The sequence below is a fragment of the Pseudorasbora parva genome, chromosome 18 (genome assembly GCF_024679245.1).
Source record: "Pseudorasbora parva isolate DD20220531a chromosome 18, ASM2467924v1, whole genome shotgun sequence".
Classification (NCBI taxonomy): domain Eukaryota; kingdom Metazoa; phylum Chordata; class Actinopteri; order Cypriniformes; family Gobionidae; genus Pseudorasbora; species Pseudorasbora parva.
Genome location: NC_090189.1, coordinates 4580813 through 4604161, shown reverse-complemented (window position 1 = coordinate 4604161; position 23349 = coordinate 4580813). Strand labels below are relative to the sequence as shown.

General features: G+C 38.4%; 1 protein-coding gene across 1 annotated transcript; it reads left to right on the top strand.

The window, feature by feature from the left end:
- The first annotated feature begins 9429 nt into the window (after positions 1-9429).
- Positions 9430-16510, top strand: LOC137046488 (zinc finger protein 135-like). The gene is made up of 3 exons (XM_067423738.1): positions 9430-9550; positions 10019-10135; positions 13924-16510. The coding sequence occupies exons 2-3, from the start codon at positions 10078-10080 to the stop codon at positions 14994-14996; spliced, it is 1131 nt and encodes a 376-aa protein (XP_067279839.1). The 5' UTR covers positions 9430-9550; positions 10019-10077; the 3' UTR covers positions 14997-16510.
- The last annotated feature ends 6839 nt before the right edge of the window (positions 16511-23349 follow it).

Sequence of the window (23349 nt, the reverse complement as noted above, 5' to 3'; positions counted from 1 at the left end):
TGGAGTACATCATCTTTCAAACTTACAGGCATAGAAGGTGGGAAGTGCAAAGTTTCACTTCTGTTCTGATTGTGACATCCTGAAGTACATGGAGCTATGTCTGGAGTGGAATTAAGCCTGGGTCTCTTTAGAGTCAGATTCCTTTCAGTTTCGTCACTCTGATCAGAATCCTGATCTTTCAGTCTTGTGCACACATACAGTCTAAGGACTCTGTAATGTGTTGACTCGTACAAGTCGCCAATTGTCTGAACTTCTTTGAGTGGTTCTTCAGAGCCAGTGACACAGAGCATAAAGTTGAAATCATCAGCATTCCCTTTAGCTGATTCACCACCGGGGAAAAAAAGTTTTCTCCCGATATCTAGAACCTTTGACACGGTGTCTTCTTTTTTAACAACGATTTCTCGTGTTCCACCTCCTTTGGGTCTTCTAACTAGTTTGTAGCTGCCATTTTGGTAGTTCATCCAGCCAAGTTCAACTTTCCTTGTCTTGCTTTCAGCATTTTTATTGCCAAATCCATATTTTTTTTTCTGATTTTGAATAGCTGGTAGTTTCATTTTATCTCTTAATCGGTTAATCAATTTCTGTTTTCTGTGTTCAGTCCCATGTTCCTCTGCATTTACCGGCATCCAGTTCTTTGCAAAGACCCTGTCGCCATATCGTGGTATATATTTTGACAGTTCCTCTTCATTTAGAAGTCTGGCAACAGCAGGATCAATCTGAAACACATCATCAAATATTCTTTTAGTATGTGCTTACTTTTCAAAAATAAGTACTGTGTGTGTGTGTGTGTGTGTGTGTGTGTGTGTGTGTGTGTGTGTGTGTGTGTGTGTGTGTGTGTGTGTGTGTGTGTGTGTGTGTGTGTGTCAAAAATGGCCACAAATAATCTAAATCAGTTAAACAAATCATCTAATATTAGTATTAAAGCCTTCAAAACACTTCTTTCACAGTTTTTTGGGCAATGTGTTATGCAGAGTGTGTTACAGAATACTAAAATGAGCAAATAATTACACAAGTCTGTGCTTTAGGATGCTCAGAATATTACAGACAGGACCAGTTCTACCATTCTTTAAAGGTGCAATGTAGGATTTCCCCATATCCAACAGGCAAACAACTATTTGCAATGTAAAGATTACAGTGTAGTTATAAGGACATCCTTATCCTTCGCATGCTTAGTGTGGCCGATGCGTCATCTAGCGGTCGAAAAATAGTATAGCTATTTTAAAACGGCTGGTATGTAATTTTTGATTATATCATTTTAAATATAATTATTTTTGCACCTTTGGATCATTATTTTTCTGTGTATTCATTTAAAGCTACTCTAAAACAACACGTAGGCCTATTCTATATAAAGCGTTAGGTTATATAAATAAATAGCCCATCACTTAATCACTTAAAAGAAATTGATTTGCAAATCCGACATTACTGGATGCGTTGTGTGTTCGTCTGCTATAGGACTTATTCGCTTTCAGCATGATGAACAATATAAAACAATAACAATAAAATATCATGTTAATCTAGCAAATGACATACCTTATCTTCCTCCATTTTTTTCACATTCTCCTCTGGGACACCCCTCTCTCTCAGTGCAGATATAAAATCCATCTCTGCTGCTGCGAGCAATTGAAACTTCAAAAACGTTCAAATTTCAAAGACACACGGGGAAACTACGTACGCCACCAGTAACAGAAGGCGCGGACTTTTTCTCACGATTCGTTTTGTTATCACGAGAACATGAAGTCGTTATCACGAGAAAACAACTCTTGTTATCTCGAGATCATGAGAAAATTAACTTGTGATCTCGAGATAACAACTTTCGTTATCTTGAGATCACGAGATCTCAAGATAACAACTTTCGTTATGTCGTGATCACGAGTTAATTTTCTCGTGATCACGAGAAAACAACTTTCGTTATCTTGAGATCACGAGAAAATTAACTCGTGATCACGACATAACAAGACAGAAAAAAAATATTATCCATGGCCGTTCAGGGCTTCCGTAGTTGAGTAACGTTAATATTTAAATAGTATTTACTATACACAGACACTCGTATATATTCGGCTACAGTCTGGAGCCCTGCGTGGCAACTGAACGCAGCTGCGGGACCGAATATAGTCTGAGTCGATGCTATACAGATACTATATCGTCACATTTTTAACATTTCAGTATGTACTTGGTACCGAAGTACCGGTGCTTGTGACATCCCTACATACAACCATGTTTAATTTTCGTAAGGGGATCATGGTTCTGTGTAATCACAAACTGTATTAATCTATCGTCTCACATGCCTACCTACACTAACACAAGTCAGTACATTGCATCGGATTCTGAGGTAAAACTTTTGTCGTCTTAACGTCATGATGTAAGCTTAAGAATTGTTGCCGCGAGAAGAAAAAAAACTATAATTATGCTAATTAAAATGATTATTAATGAAAATATATGAACTTATCTTAAAACATCTGCAACCAGTGGCTTTGCCTTTTGCATTGTGCTTTCAAAATGACAGTTTGGGAGCGAATTTAAACGAATCAAGGCGGGAAGCACGTGAAACAACCAAGCGCTGGGTAGAATCAACCAAGCATTGTGACCCAGCAGGTTTAACCCAACGACTGGAAATTTGAAACTACCCAATGGTGTTTAAAATGTGATCAAATAAACCAACAAAAATTACCCAACAGTCTTAACCCAGCATATTGGGTTAAAAAATAACCCAGCATTATTTAGAGTGTGGTGCCTATTTTTGTGCCATATTCTTCAAAATATCTGCTTTTGTGTTTAATTAAAAATAAATTCATAGGTTTGGAACAAATACAAATGACAAATACATTGCTTTTTCACAAACAGTGCATCAATGTTTGGGTCAGTAAGATATACATATATATATATATATATTTTTTTTTAATTCAGCTATGCAAATTGTAGAAATGGTTTAGCCTATGATTCAGATTATCTTGTGACTGTTTCTTTACAGCATTTGTAAAGAATAATGAAAGTAGGCTAACAATCAAATGAATTTTATGAACTTCTAAAGTTTATGAACATATACACTTGCAATCAATACATTTTGATCACAAGTAAAAGTATAGGCTACAACATAAGCAATTTCTGATACTAAAAGTATCTGCAACTTAACACTGATCATAAATTTGTTTCACATAATAGCAGAGCCAGGACATGCCAGAAAAAAACTTCTCATTCAAAATAAAGCTTCTCTTTATTGTGGATTGATTTCATTCAGAATATTTCATCCAGTTCGATCTGCTTGAAGATCGCGATATATTATGGCAGCATTTGGTGGGAGGGAGTTGAAGCTGGCCATAGGGTCTGTACAGAGGACTTGGGTCTGGGTCTTGTGGTCGTCTATGGTCTGTGCACGCCACACCACCAGACCGTTCAAGCTTGCAACAGCAACATGTGCGCTCCACTTGACTTTTGATGCTGGACACACCCACGTGGTTTTGCCACGGACGCTGTTGCTCAGGCAACTCTTTCGCGGGACATTTTTCGTTGCTCAGACGGCTTTTTGCGGGACAGTTTTCACTGCTCTCTCAGCCCTTCGCGGGACAGTTGTCGCTGTTGCTCAGACAGCTCTTCGCAGGACAGTTGTCGTGGCTGCTCTGTCAGCTCTTCGCCGGACAGTTGTCGCTGCTGCCCGCTGCCGCTCTGAATGCTGCTGAACGGCTATTCTGCACATCAGTGCCCTTACTGATTCACTCACTGGCGGAAAATCGGCCATAGCCAGGAGTCTCACTGGGATTTGCGGTTTGTCTTTAACTGGCTCCTTCTTTTTACAGCTGCTGCTCTTTTTTATTGGACGAACAGGGCTCTGCTTTACTGACGTTACTACGGCTGCTTTCTCCACACGGCTTCGGGGCACAGGTGTTATCCGACGAGCCGCAGGCACTGGCAGATCAGGTTGTCGTAGCGGAGTTCTAGCTCTCACCCGGGGGTTGTCCGTCTTGTCAGCAACTATACGAACCAGCGGAGGCAGAGTCGGGACTGGAGATTTGTTAACTTCCCAGTGTGGCCTTTCAACTCTCGCCCGCGTTGTATTGTTAGGTCGGGTCACACCATGCTCGTGTCCAATCACCATGAGTGGTAGTGTGTGCATGGGTCCCTGGACAGTGGCAGGCTTCACAGATCCTCGAAGCTCTGACGGAATCCACATAGGGTGATGCTGCCTGATTGTTCTCTGACTCTGGTTAAGTCGGGTCAGACCAACTTTACCCTCATTTCCATTCACAATGAGTGGTATATTCGTGGGTGTCTGGACTGTAGGCTTCACAGACTCTTGATGCATTGATGGCATCTGCAACCGGTGATGCTGCCTGATGGTTGTCTGTCTCTGGTTATGTCGGGTCAGATCCATTTTACACTCATTTCCAATCATCAGTGGTGTGAGCGTGGATGCCTGGTCAGTGGGCTTCACAGACTCTCGGTGCTTTGACGGCATCTGCACACGGCGATGCTGCCTGATGATGGATGATGCTGGCCTGATGGTTGATGGAGGTGCCGGTTGAATGATAAGGGGTGACTCTAAATTAGCTGGTAACATTTTCAATAAAGAAATATTGCTCTTCTCTATGAAATCCTTCTTTCTCGCTGTCAGTTCTCTCGTGAGATTGTTCACACAGAAGCACATTAATGTTCACTCGAATGTTAAGTGCACTGTGATGTCACAGTATGTTCGACATGCTTAGCTTCTGAATTTAGAATGTTGCTGTTTGGTATTTTTTTTTAAATGATTATAGCGTACATAAACAAGTAATATTAATAGGCTATATCATCTTTATTTTTCTAATTAAACAGTAATATTTTTGTCATGTGTTTTTTTTTAGTTTGACATGCATATGTAGGCCTATTCATTTTTGGCATACTTTTATTTAATTTGAAATAAATTTGCTTTATTATTTTTTTTACATGCCCACTTTGGAAATGGGGTTGCAAAAATGGCAAACCTCATAAATAATAATAATAATTTGTTCGATTTATATAGCGCTTTTCTAGGCACTCAAAGCACTTTACATAGAAGGGGCAATCTCCTCAACCACCACCAAATAAACTGAAGTGATGGATTGTCTTGAGGAGTTGATTATAGTTTTTCTCAATCGATTTTGTACATTTCTCCAAACTCAGGTAACAGCTTTCAAAACAGTTAACACAGCAAACTAAATACACTCTTATGTTGCGAAGCAGTTATGCATTTATTAAAATTCAATATTAACATCAAAACTAAAAGTTTGTTCTCTGTTGATGTGATGGACAATGAAACGGTGTTCTCTGTTGATTTGATAACAAATTCAGCTCAAGATAGACAAAGAAATAAATAAACACATGTTTTTCATTAAGTTCTTTATGAGGAGTTTAGGTGAATAACGATACAAACTATTTTGTCACCTACAAAAAAACAAACAAAAAAGCCAATAAATAGGTAAATAATGAAAAAAGGTAGTGCATTCATTGAAACAATAAATCTATTGATCATGCCTCTCAATTACATCTGGCCAGAGAATTTAATCAACATCACAGTAAATACTTTCACGAGTTATGCATGGAGGGAAAAACCGCCTTGAATGCTGTATCCATCCATGACATGCTTGTGCCCCAATATCTCCACGGGCCTCTTCCATCACTTGAAGACTTACTTGGTTGCAAGGGTTGCGATCATGTACTTTCCATCTCGAAAAGGAAAATAATTCCTCAGTTGGATTCAGGAAAGGAGAATATGGTGGAAGGAACACCATCCTGAAATGTTGGTGATTCTCTAACCACTCTCGCTCTAGTGCTGAATGGTGCAATTGGACATTGTCCCAAACAACTACAAAATTCTGCACCATTTGCTCCTGATCAGCCTGCGGAAAGAGGTTACATTGAGGTTTTAAAAAATGTAGGAGCCTTGCTGTGTTGTATGGTCCCAAGACAGCATTGTGTGCCACAACAGTTGTAGAAATTGTGGCACAGAGAGTGATGTTGCCTCCTCATTGTCCAGGGACATTGACTGTAGCACTATGGCCAATCACATTTCTCCCTCTTCTCCTTTTTTTGTGAAGATTGAAGCCTGCTTCATCAATATACAGGTACTCATAATGAGTTGCACTGCTATCCAACTCCAAGATTCTCTAGAGTAAAAAGAACATGAAAGGTACAATACACTAAAGCCCCTTTCACACTGCACGTCAGACCCGCAATATTCCCGGAACATTGCTGGGTCGCATTCTGTGTGAAAGCAACCACGTCCCGGGATTGATTACCGAATTGAACCCGGGTCGGGGACCTAGTAATATTGCGGTATTCGACTCGGGACGAGCGCTGTGTGAACAAAAGCCGAAACTAATGCCGCAACGTGTATGTAGTTATCGAGCGACTCCTAGAGCTTGTTTTTTCAATAATACAACCCTGCAGTGCCAGAAGAGCTCGTCGGTGTTTTAAGCGCAGAGAGTGTTCGTATACAAAAGAAACTAAAATTAAACAAGCAGAAATGTGCGCAAACTGGACACAAGTCGAGACCACGGAGCTCCTTACTATCCGCGCTGAAGCTGAGATCGCTCGCCGTTATACGTCACATCAGGATGTCACGTGTCAACTCGACCCAGGACCGTTACGGGTTGTGTGTGAAAGCGCACATATTACGGTATTTCGCTGGCAGTGAGAATGGACCAAATCTAGCGGCCCGGGAACAAATGCCGGGTCGCATTATCCGTGTATTTGCCGGAATCACAGTGTGAAAGGGGCTTAAGTTAGTGTTTTACAGTAATGGCATTGATTGCAGTCAATACTGTGAAACTGTTGCTGAAGTTTGAGTTCACACTTTGAAGCATCCGTATACATACACTTAAAAAAAATAAAGGTAAAAAAAAGGTAAATGACTGGCAGCTACGGCTGCCAAACAAAAACTGTAAAAATAAAGTAGAATATCTTAATTTAAATAAAGTGCAAAAATAATAATGTTACAGAAATTTACATTAAAAGTTTTAGTGAAAAACACTGTTATTTTACAGATTTGTCCTTGTTTAAATTAATATATTTTACTTTCATTTTACGTTTTTTGTTTGGCAGCCGTAGTAATTTAAACATTTTTCTACAGTGTTAAACTGTTACCAGCTACCATTTTTTATGATTATTTTAAATTGTTTTTTTTTTACAGATTTTATTTGTTTAAATTAAGTTGTTTTACTTTAATTTTATGTTTTTTTGTTTGGCAGCCATAGCTGCAAGTCATTTGATCGTTTTTTAATGATTTTTTTAAAGTGTAAAACTTTTTATTTTATTTTACAGATTTTTCTTAGCTATAATGATCAAACACCTTCAATAAAGTGACAGTGCTAAAATTCTGCAGAATAACACTGTTATTTCACAGATTATTACAAAAAAAAACCTTGTTTTTGTCAATTTACAGTTTTATTTTGGAAGACAAAATACAGTCTGTGCAACAATACAATACATAATACATTTATTATTTAAAATACAGAAAACAGTTGAACAGTTTCATCAAATGTTTAAAGGTGAATCAAATGTTCTCAACTTCAAACTGAAAAAATACAAAACTGATACATCTACAAGATTGTCACTGTTTCACTATTGATTCTACAACTTGTATTATTCAGATATACATTTATGTAAACAAATTCTTCACAAACAATTCTTCAGAGCCCCATGGGGAATTGAAAAACTAAAAATTGCATTTAGCTTGTAAGTTTGGTTACTAATAATATCATTATGCGGTCATGATTTCACCTTATAACAAAATAACAATTTTTGCCGTTTACTGTTATTTTAAAATACAAGTTGCATTTTAGCTTGTATTTTCAAAAATCTGTTTTATATGGTTTTCCGCAATTTTCAACGGACCCCCGTGGGCTCCATATAGCTCTGATAATATATGTGGACAAACATGTACCTTTTAATTTACAATCCAAACTATAGTATAATAAGAAATATAAATCAAAACATACAACACAAGGTCCATGATTCTGCTCCAGAAGACAGACAGCAGATAAAGAGCAATCCTCTTCCAAATCTCCAATCAGCTGGATCCTTAAAAGAAAGAGATAAAAAGACATTGATTCACTGAAAAGTCCTTAAAAAGGGAGAAGACATCAGCTTATTATTAAGCTGCTGCCCCTTTAATAACGAATGCACAGAATGGCATCCGGGTTTCCCCCATAGACCATAAAAACCCCACATTAACTTCATGTCAGACATAACATTTAAATCAAGTGAATACCTCACATGATTTTGAGATAATTGTGTGTGCATTTTACCGAAGGATAATTGATTTTGGGATCACATTCTGTCTGCGAGAGGCGGCTTATTTTAACACATGTATGTCCCGGTCTTAATTCTTCATTCAAACATGTTTCTTTATCAAAATGTCAATAACTTTAAAGGTGCACAATGCAACTTTCCGTCCACTAGAGGTCGTCTATTCAAAACAAATGCGTAGAATTTGATGACGCAAAGTTTGAGCTCAGCATCTTGGGACATTTGGTCTTCACCTCACAGCCGGTGGAAAATAGGATTCGGGAAAAAAAAAATCACGTTCATGCATGCGGTTATTATGTTACTGTAGTGTGAAGCAGAGCAGGACCGAGGGTTGTGGAGCTGAGCACGGCCGCTGGAGCGATTGTTACACAAATACCCGTCTCGCGAACACCGGGACTCTTATCATGACGGGACGGGACACATTCGCCCGGCGCCTGCACTATTTCTGCTCTTCCGGTTATGATTATGAGGTAATGCAGCTCTGTTTTAGCCTGACAAGCCAGACCCACATCAAGATGTTTGGTCTGGAAACTCACCATTGACAGGGCTCAATCTGAGAGACGGGATAAACGGTTGTCTTTCAAACTCCCTCTGCACGCAATAGGATGTATTTAAATACATCTTGTATTTGCTACGGATGTGCCATATTATAAATGTTATTAATATCATTATCTCCATGTTGGGTTTTCCTACATGAATGTCTATTTGGTATCAGAAGTATTTATATGCTATATTAATGTTTACCAAATAACTTCTATGAATTATGTGAAATCTTATAAAGGACAGTGACTTAATGTTTATCTAATATTAAAGAAATTATGTTACCATTAAAAGGTGAGGATTCTGAGGGAACAGGGTTGTTAAGCAGGACAGTTGTTAGTCATTTATTGGGTACACGTTTTTGTTATGTTTTTTTTTTGTATAATGTGTGGGATGTATGATGTTGTACATGTATCAGCTATCTTTGTGCCTCAGGACCCCCACGAAAAAAGATGGATCATCTCAATGGGCTATCCTTAACTAACTAACTAACTAACTAACTAACTAACTAACTAACTAACTAACTAACTAACTAACTAACTAACTAACTAACTAACTAACTAACTAAATAAATAAATAAATAAATAAATAAAATAAATATGGATTGTTTTCCGCCAGTGGAGGCGCTCGAGCGAACGCAACACATCCGAGTCTAGAGAAGAGAAGAAGAGAAGTGAGTGAGGGAATGAACATAAACATGAGAAGTGGAACACAGCCGCTCATTCTGCTCTAAATCTGATGCTTTCACACTGTGAGTACATTCATTTATCATTTATTAGGAGAAATATAAATCCAAACTACTAAATGAGTCGGTTCATTTAGTTAATCATTCAGAAATTAATCGAAATGAAACTACTGATGTTGTTCATTTACCCTCGAGAAACGTAAACTCGTTACTGACTGGATTTCATATTACAATTTGTGAAGAATATGAGATGTGTTGATTTTATGTGATATAAACTGGCAAACAAAAAGTTTTTTTACGCATGATATATTTAACGTAAGAGCAACAAAAAAGTCCGCTGGGGGAGTTTAATTGTTTCTAAACAGATGTAAAACACTTGGATAATCAAGCTGGATAATTGAGAGTGATTGTAAGTGTGATGATCATCTGCTAAATGAGCAACAGCGACCACAATTCACACCTTCAGTCAGTGAAGCCGCTCCCACAGCCGTTCATGAGAGTTTAAATGCTGGGAATATTCCCATCTTCCCACAGGAGAAGAAGCAAGCAGGAGGAATTACTCCAGGAGAAACTACAGACATACTATTGTAAAGATGGAGTTTAAGGAAGAACCCAGCAGAATAAAAGATGAAGAGACAGAGGAACAAATAGGTTGGTGTTTTCCGTCATTGTCTTTAATGGCTGAGTAGGTCTTCAACAAATGATTATTTTGATGATCGATTAATCTATAGCTATATATTCTTTAATAATTGGTTTTCCGTTGGCTTTAATTACTATGCACTTTTAAATTAATAATTTGATACAATATAAAATGCAAAAAAAACGTGATACACCTCCAAAGATTCAAACCGCGATACTCATGTCAAACTGACCAGGCGCCGCCCCCTCCAACCCAGCTCTCACTTCACCTTGTCACAAAATTATTATTTTTCTTCTTGACATTTGATTATTTATTATTATGTTAATTGGTACACTTAACAACTAATAAGAGCAGTATTTTTGCTAAATATACTTATAATAATGTTATTTACTTAATATACACTAACTTTTGTCTTCCAAGTGCATGTCATGTGACTTGGGTGATCACTCAAGCTGCATAGTGGAAGGAAAAAGAGCCAGTTTCCTCATTTAGCCAGGTAGGCTACCTTGGAGTCCCAGCAACATTTTGGTAGCTTGTTACAAAATAAAAGATCTCTCACCTCAGAAAACCGCTTTCCTGTACTCGTAGTGCAATTTTTTTTAGTTTATGTGCACTCTGTTCACCAGGAGCAGTTGTCGACCTACCCGTTGCAAGCTATTACTGTTCCAGGAAGGCTTTCCATTTTTGACAATTCTTCTAGAAGTGCATTTGTATGGTCAGGCACTGATGTTGGATGAGAAGGCTTGCAGTGTCTGCTCTAATTAATCCCAAAGGTGTTTATCCGGTTGAGGTCAGGACTCTGTGCAGGCCATATCTTTTTATGGTGAAGCATTAAGAGTTCCTATCACTGGAACTAAGGGGCCAAGCCCAACCCCTGAAAAACAATCCCACACCATAATCCCCCTCCACCAAACTTTACACTTGGCACAATGCAGTCAGGTGAGTCCCGTTTTCCTGGCAACCACCAAACCCAGATTCATCCATCGGTTTGCCAGACAGAGAAGCATTATTGGTCACTCCAGAGAACACGTCTCCACTGCTCTAGAGTCCAGTGGCGGCATGCTTTTACACCATTGCATCCCACGCTTTGCATTGGACTTGATTTAAGGCTTTGCTGCAGCTGTTCTGCCATGGAAGCCCGTTCCATGAAGCTCTCTACACTGATCTTGAGCTAATCTGAAGGCCACATAGAGTTTTGAGGTCTGGAGCTATTGACTCTGCAGAAAGTTGGTGACTTCTGCACACCGTGACCCCCCTGATTTTACGTGGCCTACCACTCCATGGCTGAGCTACTATTGTTCTCAATTGATTCTACTTTATAATCCCACTAACAGCTGACCTTGCAATATTAAGGAGTGAGCAAATTTCATGAATGGACAACCTATCATGGTACCACACTTGAGTTCACTGAGCTCCTGAAAGCGACCCATTCTTTCAGAAATGTTTGTAGGAGCGTCTGTATGCCTGGTGCTTGATTTTATACACCTGTGGACATGGAATTGACTGGAACATCTGAATTCAATGATTTGGAGGGGTGTCCCAAAATTTTTGGCAATATAGTGTAGCTTCAAAACATAAAAGTAAGTAGTAAATAATTAAGAGGAACAACAAAACATATTCAAGCAATAAGCAAAGATTGCGTTCATTATTTAAGACCAAGAAATTCTCAGAATCGATTCGCGATGCGTTATGGATATTTTTCCCCCCTCTCCAACCCCTGGCATCAGTAATAGTTTTTTTTTTTTTTTTTTTTGCCTCTAGAGGCCGCTCTCATACGGTATAATGACAGCGGACTCTTCTAACAGCTCCAGCATCGAACGCAACCTGGAAAAATATTGCTTTGGATTTTTGCCAATAACTGATTGTTTCGAGATTTAACAAGAATATATTAATCCGGAAATTAAATGCATTGTATAGAATGGGAATACCCTTTAATGGCAATTTGACACTTATATTGGAAAGTATAATAACGGAAAGTGGTATATTAAATACATTATGTCTTTCATGAGATAGTTAAGAATCACCTTTATACAAAGTTTGGGTGAAAATATTCTGAAACCTAAAGTGTATTGATAAACAAAAAAATAAAACCATTATTATTGCAGATATGTCTGCAATTCTGCAAAATCTGCAAAAACCATTATTATTGCAGATACCCCCTTTTGTCTGGGGGTGTCCCCGACTAAGGATTTACACATTCGAATCAGAATTGTCGACTCTTTCTTTGGTCGACCTATAGTCGAATCATCTATGTGTGTGTGGGGAGGGGCACGGCACTAGTCAGCAGAAGGTTTTTTTACACACTGCACACAGCAACAACTTTTAATAAAGCGACCAAAACTGCCTGCCAACTGACAGACGAACTGACAATGGCTTTCTTATTTAGGTTTAAATAAAAGGTAATGTGGTGGATAAACATTCGTTAACTGTTTTCTCATAACATTTTAAAGCCCTCTTTTTTTGAGTAGGCGTGCGCACACCGAATGCTGCCGCCGGTGTGTGTACACTCATTGAATGTGCTCGAATTTTAAAGGTGTGGCGTTGTACTTTGTTTCGCGTTGCGAAGCTCAGCGGCCTTAAAGGGTTAGTTCACCCAAAAATTATGTCATTAATTACTCCCCCTCATGTCGTTGGACACCTGTAACGCCTTCGTTCATCTTCAGAACACAAATGAAGATATTTTTGTTGAAAGCTGATGGCTGAGAAAAGCTTCAGAAAGGCCTCCATTGGGATTCAGTATATTCCCACTGACCCACTCACAAGACCCATAAAGGCACTAAAGACTTCGTTACAAAGTCTATCTCACTACAGTGGCTGTACAATCATTTTACAATGCGACGAATATAGTTAGTGCGCACAAAAATCAAAATAACGATATAATCCACCAAATTATTGACGTGAACTCGACGCATGCGCGAGAATAAGACGCAGCTCCGCCGTTCGAATCATAGCGAATACATGACCCGGAAGAGGAGGAGCGCCGCCATCGCGTGAGTTCACGTCCGAGACCTACACGGAAGACAATATCTTGGCAGATAAAGTCATTATTTTGATTTTTTTTTTGCGCACAAAAACTGTTCTCGCCGCTTGGTACAATTATTGTACAGCCACTGTAGTGAGATGGACTTTGTAATGACGTCTTTAGTGCCTTTTATGGGTCTTGTGAGTGGGTCAGTGGGAATATACTGAATCTCAATGAAGGCCTTTCTGAAGCCTTTCTCGGCTTTCAACAAAAATATCTTCGTGTTCTGAAGATGAACGAAGGTGTTACAGGTGTCCAACGACATGAGGGTGAGTAATTAATGACATAATTTTCATTTTTGGGTGAACTAACCCTTTAAATGGATTACACACCGGAAGCAAAGCTCAACGCCACGCCACGTCTAAAATATTGAGCACCCCCATATTGCTAAAATCGTATGATCCTCATTTCATAACACCCGTGAAGATTCGAGCAAGAAATCGGTGGTCGAATCCAGCTCAGTATATCGATGCATCGAATGTTCGACTATTCGGCATCACCCCTACTTATGTCATTTTTATTTTCTTAATGACTTTCTGAGTCCTGTGGTCCTCTTCAGAGAACATAGCATAAACAAGGAATACAATATCTTTTAAGTTTCTTATTAACAATGTATTGACATAAACTCATTTCACACAAAAAAATCTTTATTTCTCAGCAGGATATAAAAATGCATCTAAATCTAAATACTAGTAGTAAACTACTCAATATTTAAATAGATTTTTGCTTTAATAAGAATTTATTTTATTTCTTTGTTTCCCAAAATGTTGATTTTAGACTCAAAGGAAGTGAATGAACACCAACAGAATCATTTTACAAATGAAGATGGAAAACTAACATATCAAAATGAAGACAGATATCTGTTTCAAAAGCCACCTCATTTCAAAAATGAAGATGGAGATGCTGTCGTTTCAAAGACTGAAGACAATTTCACACAGAAACAAGCTGGAAAATCTGGAGTCAAAGGATGTTTCACCTGCTCTGAGTGTGGAAAGAGTTTCAGATGTCAAGGACATCTAACTGTGCACATGAGGATTCACACAGGAGAAAGACCGTTCACATGCTCTCAGTGTGGACAGCGTTTCACTCAGAAAGGTGCTCTCAACACTCATCTGCGTCGTCACTCTGGAGTGAGAGCATTCAGCTGTGATCAGTGTGATAAAACGTTTGTTGTGGAATATTACTTGAGGCAACACTTTAAAACTCATGCTGCTGTGAAGCCTTACATTTGTTCTGTTTGTGGAAAGAGTTTTACACAATTGAAGTATTTAAAAGAGCATGAGCGTGTTCATACTGGTGTGAGACCTTATGTTTGCTCTGACTGCGGGAAGAGCTTTACTAGATCCAACGACTTAAAATCACACCTTAAAGTTCATACTGGAGAGAGACCATACAAGTGCTCACACTGTAGAAAGAGTTTTGCTCATTCATCTAACTTGAAAGATCATGAGAGGGTTCATACTGGAGAGAAATCTTACAAGTGCTCCCTCTGTGGAAAGAGTTTAGCTCGGTTAGATTCCTTGAAAGATCATTTGAGAATTCATACTGGAGAGAAACCTTACAAGTGCTCACACTGTGGAAAAAGTTTCACTCATTCATCATCCATGAAAGATCATGAGCGAGTTCACACTGGAGAGAAACCGTACAAGTGCTCGCACTGTGGAAAAAGTTTTGCTCGGTTAGAATACTTGAAAAATCATGAGAGGGTTCACACTGGAGAGAAGCCGCACCAGTGCTCTTCATGTGGGAAGAGTTTCAGCCAATCGTCTAGTCTACAGACTCATAAGAAAAAACATTGCCCAAAGTTGTCTGAGAAAATGTTCATGTTCACATCCATCACTCATAAATAATACACTTACAAGTAAAGCCTAGTTCACACTGCCCGATTTTTGCCCCGATTTTGAGTCGCCGACAGGTTTTGCGAAATCGCCGACAAATGCCCGAGATCACAGGCAAATCGGTGCTCGTGCACGCAAGTGACAAACACGCAGCGTGAATAATCAAAGACGCGATCAGAGAGAATCGCCGACGAGTCGCCGACGCCGGTGAGATATTTGGCATGCTAAATATCTGGACCTGTCGGCGATTCAAACTCCTGCTGTGTGAACAGCGTTCTGACTGGAAATGACACCGACAGCCAATGAGAGAGAGATACAGGGCAGCAGGAGGTTCAGGGAGGAGTTATAAAGCAGAATTTCAGTATTTTAATAGATATATTTACAATTCTATCACACAGAAACAAAGGCCAAACATTTGCACATCCAGCCACAGCAGCAGCACATTACAAAATGATTTATTTACCTCAAACTGTCTTTGCAGAACACAATCCTGGCTCCCTCTGTCTCGCCAACAATTTCTTCCGCCATAATCTTTTTTTCTTTTTTTCCCACAAATCAGCACACATACAATTTGAAGCAAACTTTGTGCAGTTTATCATTTTTAATAACAATTCTAAGTCTCGCGTGAGAACTCCGGTCTGACGCACGTGTGATCTCGTGTTGTTTACTCGTCACATCGCACGTGTGTTTGGGAAACATAGTTTGCGCACGGGAGGGAGAGAGAGAGAGTTGTCGGCGATTCTTCCTCTTGTTCAGTCATGCAGTGTGAACTCCTCTGTCGTCAAACCATCGTTCAGTGTGAACACAGCAGTGACTGAATGATACCGCAGATAGTCATGCAGTGTGAATAGAGCAGTGACCCGACGAGTTTGAAAATCGTGCAGTCTGAGCTAGGCTTAAAACATTTGACGTGCAGGTTAACCAAAATCTGGATAATTTATTTAAATTAAGTGTGATTGTTTGACAAGGGGAACTTTGTGGAAGGTCAAAATAATATAAATAAGAATGGGAGGCCTTTGTGTAAATGTGGCAACTATAGTCTTTTTTCTTCTTCAAACTTGAATGTGATGCATTAAAGAGATAGTTCACCTAAAAATTTTATTCTGTCATTTACTCGCCCTCAAGTTTCTTTGTTCTACTGAACACAAAAGAAGATATTTTGAAGAATGTCTGAGTAAATGATGACAATTTTTTGGGGGTGAACTATCCCTTTAAGATATTGAAGAGTTTTTTGCAAAAAAATAAATAAAGATTATATTAAAATTGCAGACAAACAGCAAACCTGGTTCCCCGGGTTTTCCTGTTTGCCTGTTTTTTTTCTGTCTTTTTGGATTATCTACACTAATAAATGCTGGGTTATTTTATTAACCCAAATGCTGGGTTATTTTTTTAAATATTTTTACCCAGTGCTGGGTAGTTTTTCTTAAACTCCGCTGCTTGGTCACCTACCTAGCACTGGGTCAATGTAACCAATGTTGGGAAGTCTGTGCCAAACCGGATGCATTAAAACTGGATGCATTTGTAAATAGTCATTTTGTGTGTTCTGTTCTGAGAGAAATGTCCTGAGAAATTCCAGGGCCCTCATTTATCAACAGTGTGTAGAAAAGGTTCTATATTTGGTCGTATGACTGAAATTTAGAATGTGTCTGAGTACAAGAAAATCCGTATTTATCAAACGTGCGTACACAGTTCTTACGCACATGAGTAAGCAATCGTTGTTGATAAATCCCACATGTGCGTAAGTGCCATGCTCGTTCACGATCACAGTCATTAGCATTCAGAAACGCCTCCAATGAACCATATATGGTGACAATATATCCCTTTAAAAATCACGAGACTGGTTTTTTTTTCTGTCACTGCAATTATGGCAAAAAGAGGAACTTCACAAACACAAAATAAGTCAATCATTTTGATGTTGACGGCAATGACAATGACGACAATGACGTTTAACAACAACAACAACAAATTTGCAACACAAATGATTATTTGTCTAGCTGAGAACAGAATGAAACACTTTTCTATTTACATAATTAAATTTGTTGGTTTATGATGGTGCTTTTATGGCGATGTGGGTGCAGTCTGTGGCTCCAATTCTGTTTGGAAATCTGGCGATAGCATGCAAGCCCCATTTTATTTTGGCTTGTTGAGGATTTCAGTAAGGGAACTGTGGGTAGGGTCCAAGGAAATAATTGCATCCAACATTTGTCACAACTGTCTTTTTTAGGGTTAGAAACCAATTACGCATTGTGTTTAAAATGACTTTATATCTATATCTATATATCCATCCATCCATCTATAGATAAAGATATAGTCATTTTAAAGACTGCATCATTTTATATATAAATTTAGTGTCAAATGAATTTAGCACGATTATTCAAATATACTCCCAGGTTTCTACTGATACAAAGCCATATGTTAATTGCTGAAGTAACCCTTTACATGCTGTTTTATGTGTAGTATCGCTGTTCTACCACTAGATTCTCTGCGTAAGCATGCTCAGAGGTTTGCTTATATTTACACACATTTCTACGTATAAGTACAAGTTGGTAAATCCCACACTTTGCGTGAAACTGTTCTTACGCACTCACTACGCACAGAACTGTGCATACGCACCCTTGATAAATGAGGGGTCAGGTGTGTATTACATATATCAAATTATTACTGTACAGAAGGCGCAAAATGTCCTCACTTTTATTATTTTTGAAGAAAGAATTTTTCACATCTGAACTCTTTAAAAGTGCATGAGAGTATTCATACTGGTTTGAGAACTTTTCCTGTGCTTTTACTGTGAGAAGACCTTCATTACATCAGGAGCTTTAAAGGTGGGATAGGACGGACTGATCTAAAACACTTTTGTCCAAATTTGTTTAAACTTTCTTTGTATGGCAATACATAATTAAAATGTAAGTACTCTGAAAAGGAGAGTATAAAAACCGAGTGACTAGACTTTTTAATCTGCAATAAACACCGCTCATTATTTTCGTTCGGGACGAAACAAATGATTGGCTTGGGCGACTGTCACGCTCTCTCGCTACCATGGCGACCACCGCTTTCATTTACATTTAATCATTTAGCAGACGCTTTTATCCAAAGCGACTTACAAAAAAGGGGAGAGCAATAGAAGCAACGAAACAAACAAGGCCAACAACCTGTAAGAGCTGTAAGAAGTCTCAGTTAATTAGCATAGTACACAGTTTTTTTTTTTTTTTTTTTTTGGACAAACAAACAAAAATTAATGGATAGTTAAGTGCTATTCTTTATTGGTCAGGTGCAATTGGAAGAGATGTGTCTTAAAGGGTTACTTCAGCGATTAGCATATGGCTTTGTATCAGTAGAAACCCTGGAGTATATTCAAATGATCGTGCTCCCCCCTCTTATATCCCCCTGAGAGGAGAGATTTATGCATTTTATTTCTGGAAAATTTCCTCTCGTGACGCAAATTGACGATATTTGCGTCACGAGAGGAATGATTGCCCAGAGGCTAAAGACTACAGCCAGCAGAGGGAGCCATTTCCGCATGTTTTCAACTCGTGCATGGGGAATGGCGATCACACTTACAGCACAGCTCAGCTACAGGCATTAATTTAAACGGATGCTAAGCAATGTAAGTGTTTTAACTTCTCAAATTAATTTCTATGAAAGTTAAGCTTCCAAAGGCATGAACTGAAAACGCGTTGTGAATGTATGCCGCGAATGTGGTCGCGATTACCTCAGCTCTCATCACGAGAGCTCATCAACTCATTTATGACGTTCAATGTAATCTGAGTGCTGTGTATCTCACGCGGCAACTCGATCGTTATATTGAACAGATACGTTCAGTATTTAATTATAGGAACTCAGTCTCTGTAATCCAGTAGCGGTGGCTTTGTGAATGGCCTCACAGGGCAGCGAAGCATTCTGGGAATTGTAGTCTTTCATCCCCCTAAGACAAATACATTTTCTGTGTTTTCTCAGTCTAGAAAGCACCAAATTAAAAAATAATTTCACATTTCTACTACATTAATGACCCAGTTTAAATACAGATTCATCTTCCCAGTGCTGAAGTACCCCTTTAAGATGTTTTTTAAAAATTGCTACAGACTGAGCTGCACGAATTGAGATCGGCAGGTCATTCCACCAGGTGGGAACGGTCCAGGAAAATGTCTGTGAGAGCGATTTCATGCCTCTTTGGGATGGAACCACGAGGCGTCGCTCACTCGCAGAACGCAAGCTTCTGGAGGGTAGGGATGGGTATCGTTAAGATTTTAACGGTATTACTACTCTTACCGATACTGCTTATCGGTCCGGTACTTTAACGGTATTCTTATCGGTACTTTTTGAGATTTTATATATACATATACATATATATATATATATATATATATATATATATATATATATATATATATATATATATATATATATATACACACACACACAATTAACAAAAATACACATTATATAGGCCTATACAGTGCTTTAATTTCAGGAAGAATTCTAGTAAAATAACACTGCATAGTTTATCATAAATAGCCAAAATAATGTGTAATAAAGCTGAAGTTATTAATTCAAGAGCTGTGAGTGATTTTCTCTTTGCATTTGGTTGTTTAATTCGTAGTAATTCATCAGCATGTTTATTAACACCACTGCCTCTTTAAGACAGACGTGCAGCTCTAGGCGACTGATAATAGGCAGATACACTACACTTTCTCCTGACTATATCCATAATAACTACATCCATTTTAGACACAAACTAAAACTGTTAAACTGTTGTGTTAAAGAGACTCTCCAAGCCGGGATTTTGACATAGATGTGTGTGTTCATTTGATCGTTTAGACGCGAGTGTGAAACCGAAAGTGTAATTTGCTCGTCTCGTTGCGGCTGTTTCGGAGCGCGCGCGCCGACTTGGGAACATCCTCTTGCGCACATTTTTGTGCTTAATCGCTCTTTTTATTATTAAAACGCATCCCACAATTTACCAACAGTAGCTAGACTGTATTTTACAACAATCTCTGATCGTGCTGATTCTGTCATTGCGTTTGAGTTTTATGGAGAAATGACAGCGTAGGCTACTGCTGCAAAGGGAATTAGCCTACATAAGTTGCGCTAGACATAAATATTATTTTAATCTTTGGAAGCCAAAATCTAAAATAAAATCAGACTATCACAGATCTAAAGTGTAACCAGGCTATGTTTGACTGTTTAGTTCTGTCCTCGTTTTGCTCGTGGTCTCTCTCTTTCTCTCTCTCTCTCTTTCTCCACACGTGTATTTTCAAAAGTACCGACAGCAGAACCGATAACGTCCGAGCTTATCGATACAACGGTCTTTCAAAATTCACCCCCGGGGCCCATTTAATACCGGTTTTCGGTACCCATCCCTACTGGAGGGTGTGTAAGTCTGAACAAGCGAGTTTAGGTATATTGGTGCAGAGCCAGTGGTTGTTTTGTAGGTGAGAACTAGTGCCTTGAATTTGATGCGAGCAGCCATTGGCAACCAGTGCAGTCTAGTACAGGACTTGCTTTCTTACAGGATCTGCCCACATGTGCGCGCTCGTTTGATTTGAGCAGTTCAAAAGGCAAGAAACCCAGGCAAAATAATGGCAGAGAAAGAGCGTTAAAAATTCACAGTGCAGGGTTTTACAGTCAGCGCAGGCAAACAATGCAAAAAAAGGAAGACAGTACGAGAAAAGGCAATGCACAGAAAGTCTTTGGATAAACAAAAAAATCAAACGCGAGTAAATATCTGCGATGGTGAGAACTGAGGGACCTGAAAAACGCCTCATTGCTGGCTGTATTTCTGCTGGACAGATAATCTTTCATTTTGATTATACATTTTTTTGGTTTATGTTTTCATTAAGCATATATCAAGAGCACATGAAGCTGCCTAATATAGCTAACATAACATTACTTAGCATAAAGTTACAATGTTATACACTTAGCCATTAGTAGAGATGATCAATACTCAATATGCTTAGCTCAAGTTGATCGCTGTCGTGTTAAATTTCGCAAAATTGAACAGATAACAAAATGCATGTGTAAAAACTAGTACGCCGCATGTGTCTTCCAGCTGATTGGTCGGTATAGCGCGTTTGTGTATTTTGGGGGCATGGCTTTAGAAAGAGCCCAGAAGGGAGAAGGTGGAGTAAATAGAATTAATGAGCTGTCTTTAAAACAGTCGTGAGAGGTCTACAGACACTCAAATTTTATACTTTCTTGTTCAGAGTACTTACATTTTAATTATGTATTGATATATAAAGAAAGTTTAAACAAATTTGGAAAAAAAAGTTTTTTAACCAATTCCTTCATATCCTACCTTTAAATCAACACCAGAGAATGCATGTATTGATGCTTTGCCTGACACAGACTGAGATTTCTCTGGATTCCCTAAATCTTTTCACAATATCATGTGTGGTAGATGATGAAATCTTACAGTAAGAAATGTGATTTTTGAATGATTTGACAATGCTCTCATGATATTTGGCACAAAGTGATGAGCCATGACCCATCTGTCCTTTGAGACTAATCACGATCCCTCACCTGTCGACCTGCTCACGTTGACGGTTTTAAAACAGATTAACCTTTAAAACGTTTATATTATTGGAAAAACTTTATTTAAAGGTGACTTGCTTCTGGAATGCAATGTCTTCTTTAAAATAGGATAATTGTTTTTACTTATGCCATTTTATTAATGGGGAGGAGTTAGATTAGCGTGGGGCACAACCTAAGTAACACGCTAGGGTTAGGGTTAGGGTTTACAACGCTAGTTGTAGCACGCATAGTTTAAAACTTTCCACATATGGATTATGAAACATATTCTACACTATTAGAACTACGCTATTCTATACTTTTATGAATTATTTTGAGGAACCATGAGAAAATGGAAAATAATGACAGAGTCAATGTTTAGCCTAATTATTATTATGCTGTAACTATGTAGCAACTTAATATATATATATTTTAAATTATTTAAAAAATTCATTATTTTATTTTAAAAAGTTAATAGTTGTATTTTATCGACAACATATGTTTAGTTTGGCATGGATATATATATATATATATATATATATATATATATATATATATATATATATATATATATATATATATATATATATATATATATATATAATATATATATATAAATAATGTATGTATGTGTATATATGTGTGTGTCAGGTAACATTAAAGCTGTCATATGCTCACGTTACAATGTCCCCCAACTGTGGGGCATATTGTCACATTTCATATCCAATTTCAGGGTAAATTAAGAAAAAAAGTATACACTGTATTAACGGGAAAAAACACATGATTGTACAAGACGTGAAATTAATGTGGGGATATAAAATACTCTTCTTAAAGGTCCACTGAAGTGCCTTGAAACGCGCCGCATTATTCAATGTGTTGACGTGATTTCCCCTGAAACGGCTCCAGCTGTTAGCAGCTCCTCCCCTTTTTTGAAACAGCCAATAGCGTTTCGTTACAGTTTGACTAGAGCACAAGAGCAGACCTTTCTCTGTTTGGTAAAGCCAGTCTTCTCTAACACTGTTTATCTTCATAATCTCCTCCATATCGCTTTGAAATGCAGCATTCTGTGCAGAACTCAAATGGGTCGATATGTTTGTTGTCTGCGCCGACTCGCGCATATGATCCTGCGCTCTCGTGTCTGTAGTCTAAATTTAGACCAGAGCCGTTGGAGTGTGTTCGCTGCTGCGGTGTGTGAAACTAACGTGAAAACAGACTTTATTCGCCTCAACTGAAAGCACATTTACACTGAATCGTTTCCAATCACATATATAGTGTGCTATGTGCCTTTCACCATGTAGAAATGAGTAAATGTGTGTTAACAACTCATGACCGATTTCAGCTTCAGTAGTGTAGGGGGCGGGCTTTAGATTCTAGAGCGCATTCTGATTGGACAGAAGATTTGACGAGAAAGTGAAGTCTGCGATGATGTCACCAAAATCTGAGATTCGTTTTAACGGAAGTGGGAGAAATTTTGAATGCTTAGATCTCCTAAATGCAAATTTTGTCATAGTTTTGGAACATAGCAGCTTATTCATAACTTTAAGGCTAACACAGTCATACTAAAAGCTAAAAAACTGAAATTTTGATTTCAGTCGACCTTTAACGGTCGGCTTAACCCCTAGTTAACCCCTTCTTAAAGTGGATTTACACAAATTGAGAAAGTCCAATAGAGTTAGGTTGTGCCCCGCTCTCCCATATGTATCATCATTTTACTCTTATAATTCCTTTTATAACTTTATCGTCTTGGTTTTTATTTTTGGTTACAATTTGATTTATTTCTGTTGGGAAGGCTCTGTGGTAATGTATTGTTGTTAAGACGTTTTCTGGAAGACAAAAGGTTTCTGGGAGATTAATCGGAGCG

Coding starts and splice junctions, on each gene's coding strand:
- LOC137046488 (XM_067423738.1), top strand. CDS start 10,078: ATGGAGTTTAAGGAAGAACCCAGCAGAATAAAAGATGAAGAGACAGAG. Junction 10,136..13,923: donor AGAGACAGAGGAACAAATAG/GTTGGTGTTTTC, acceptor TGTTGATTTTAG/ACTCAAAGGAAGTGAATGAA.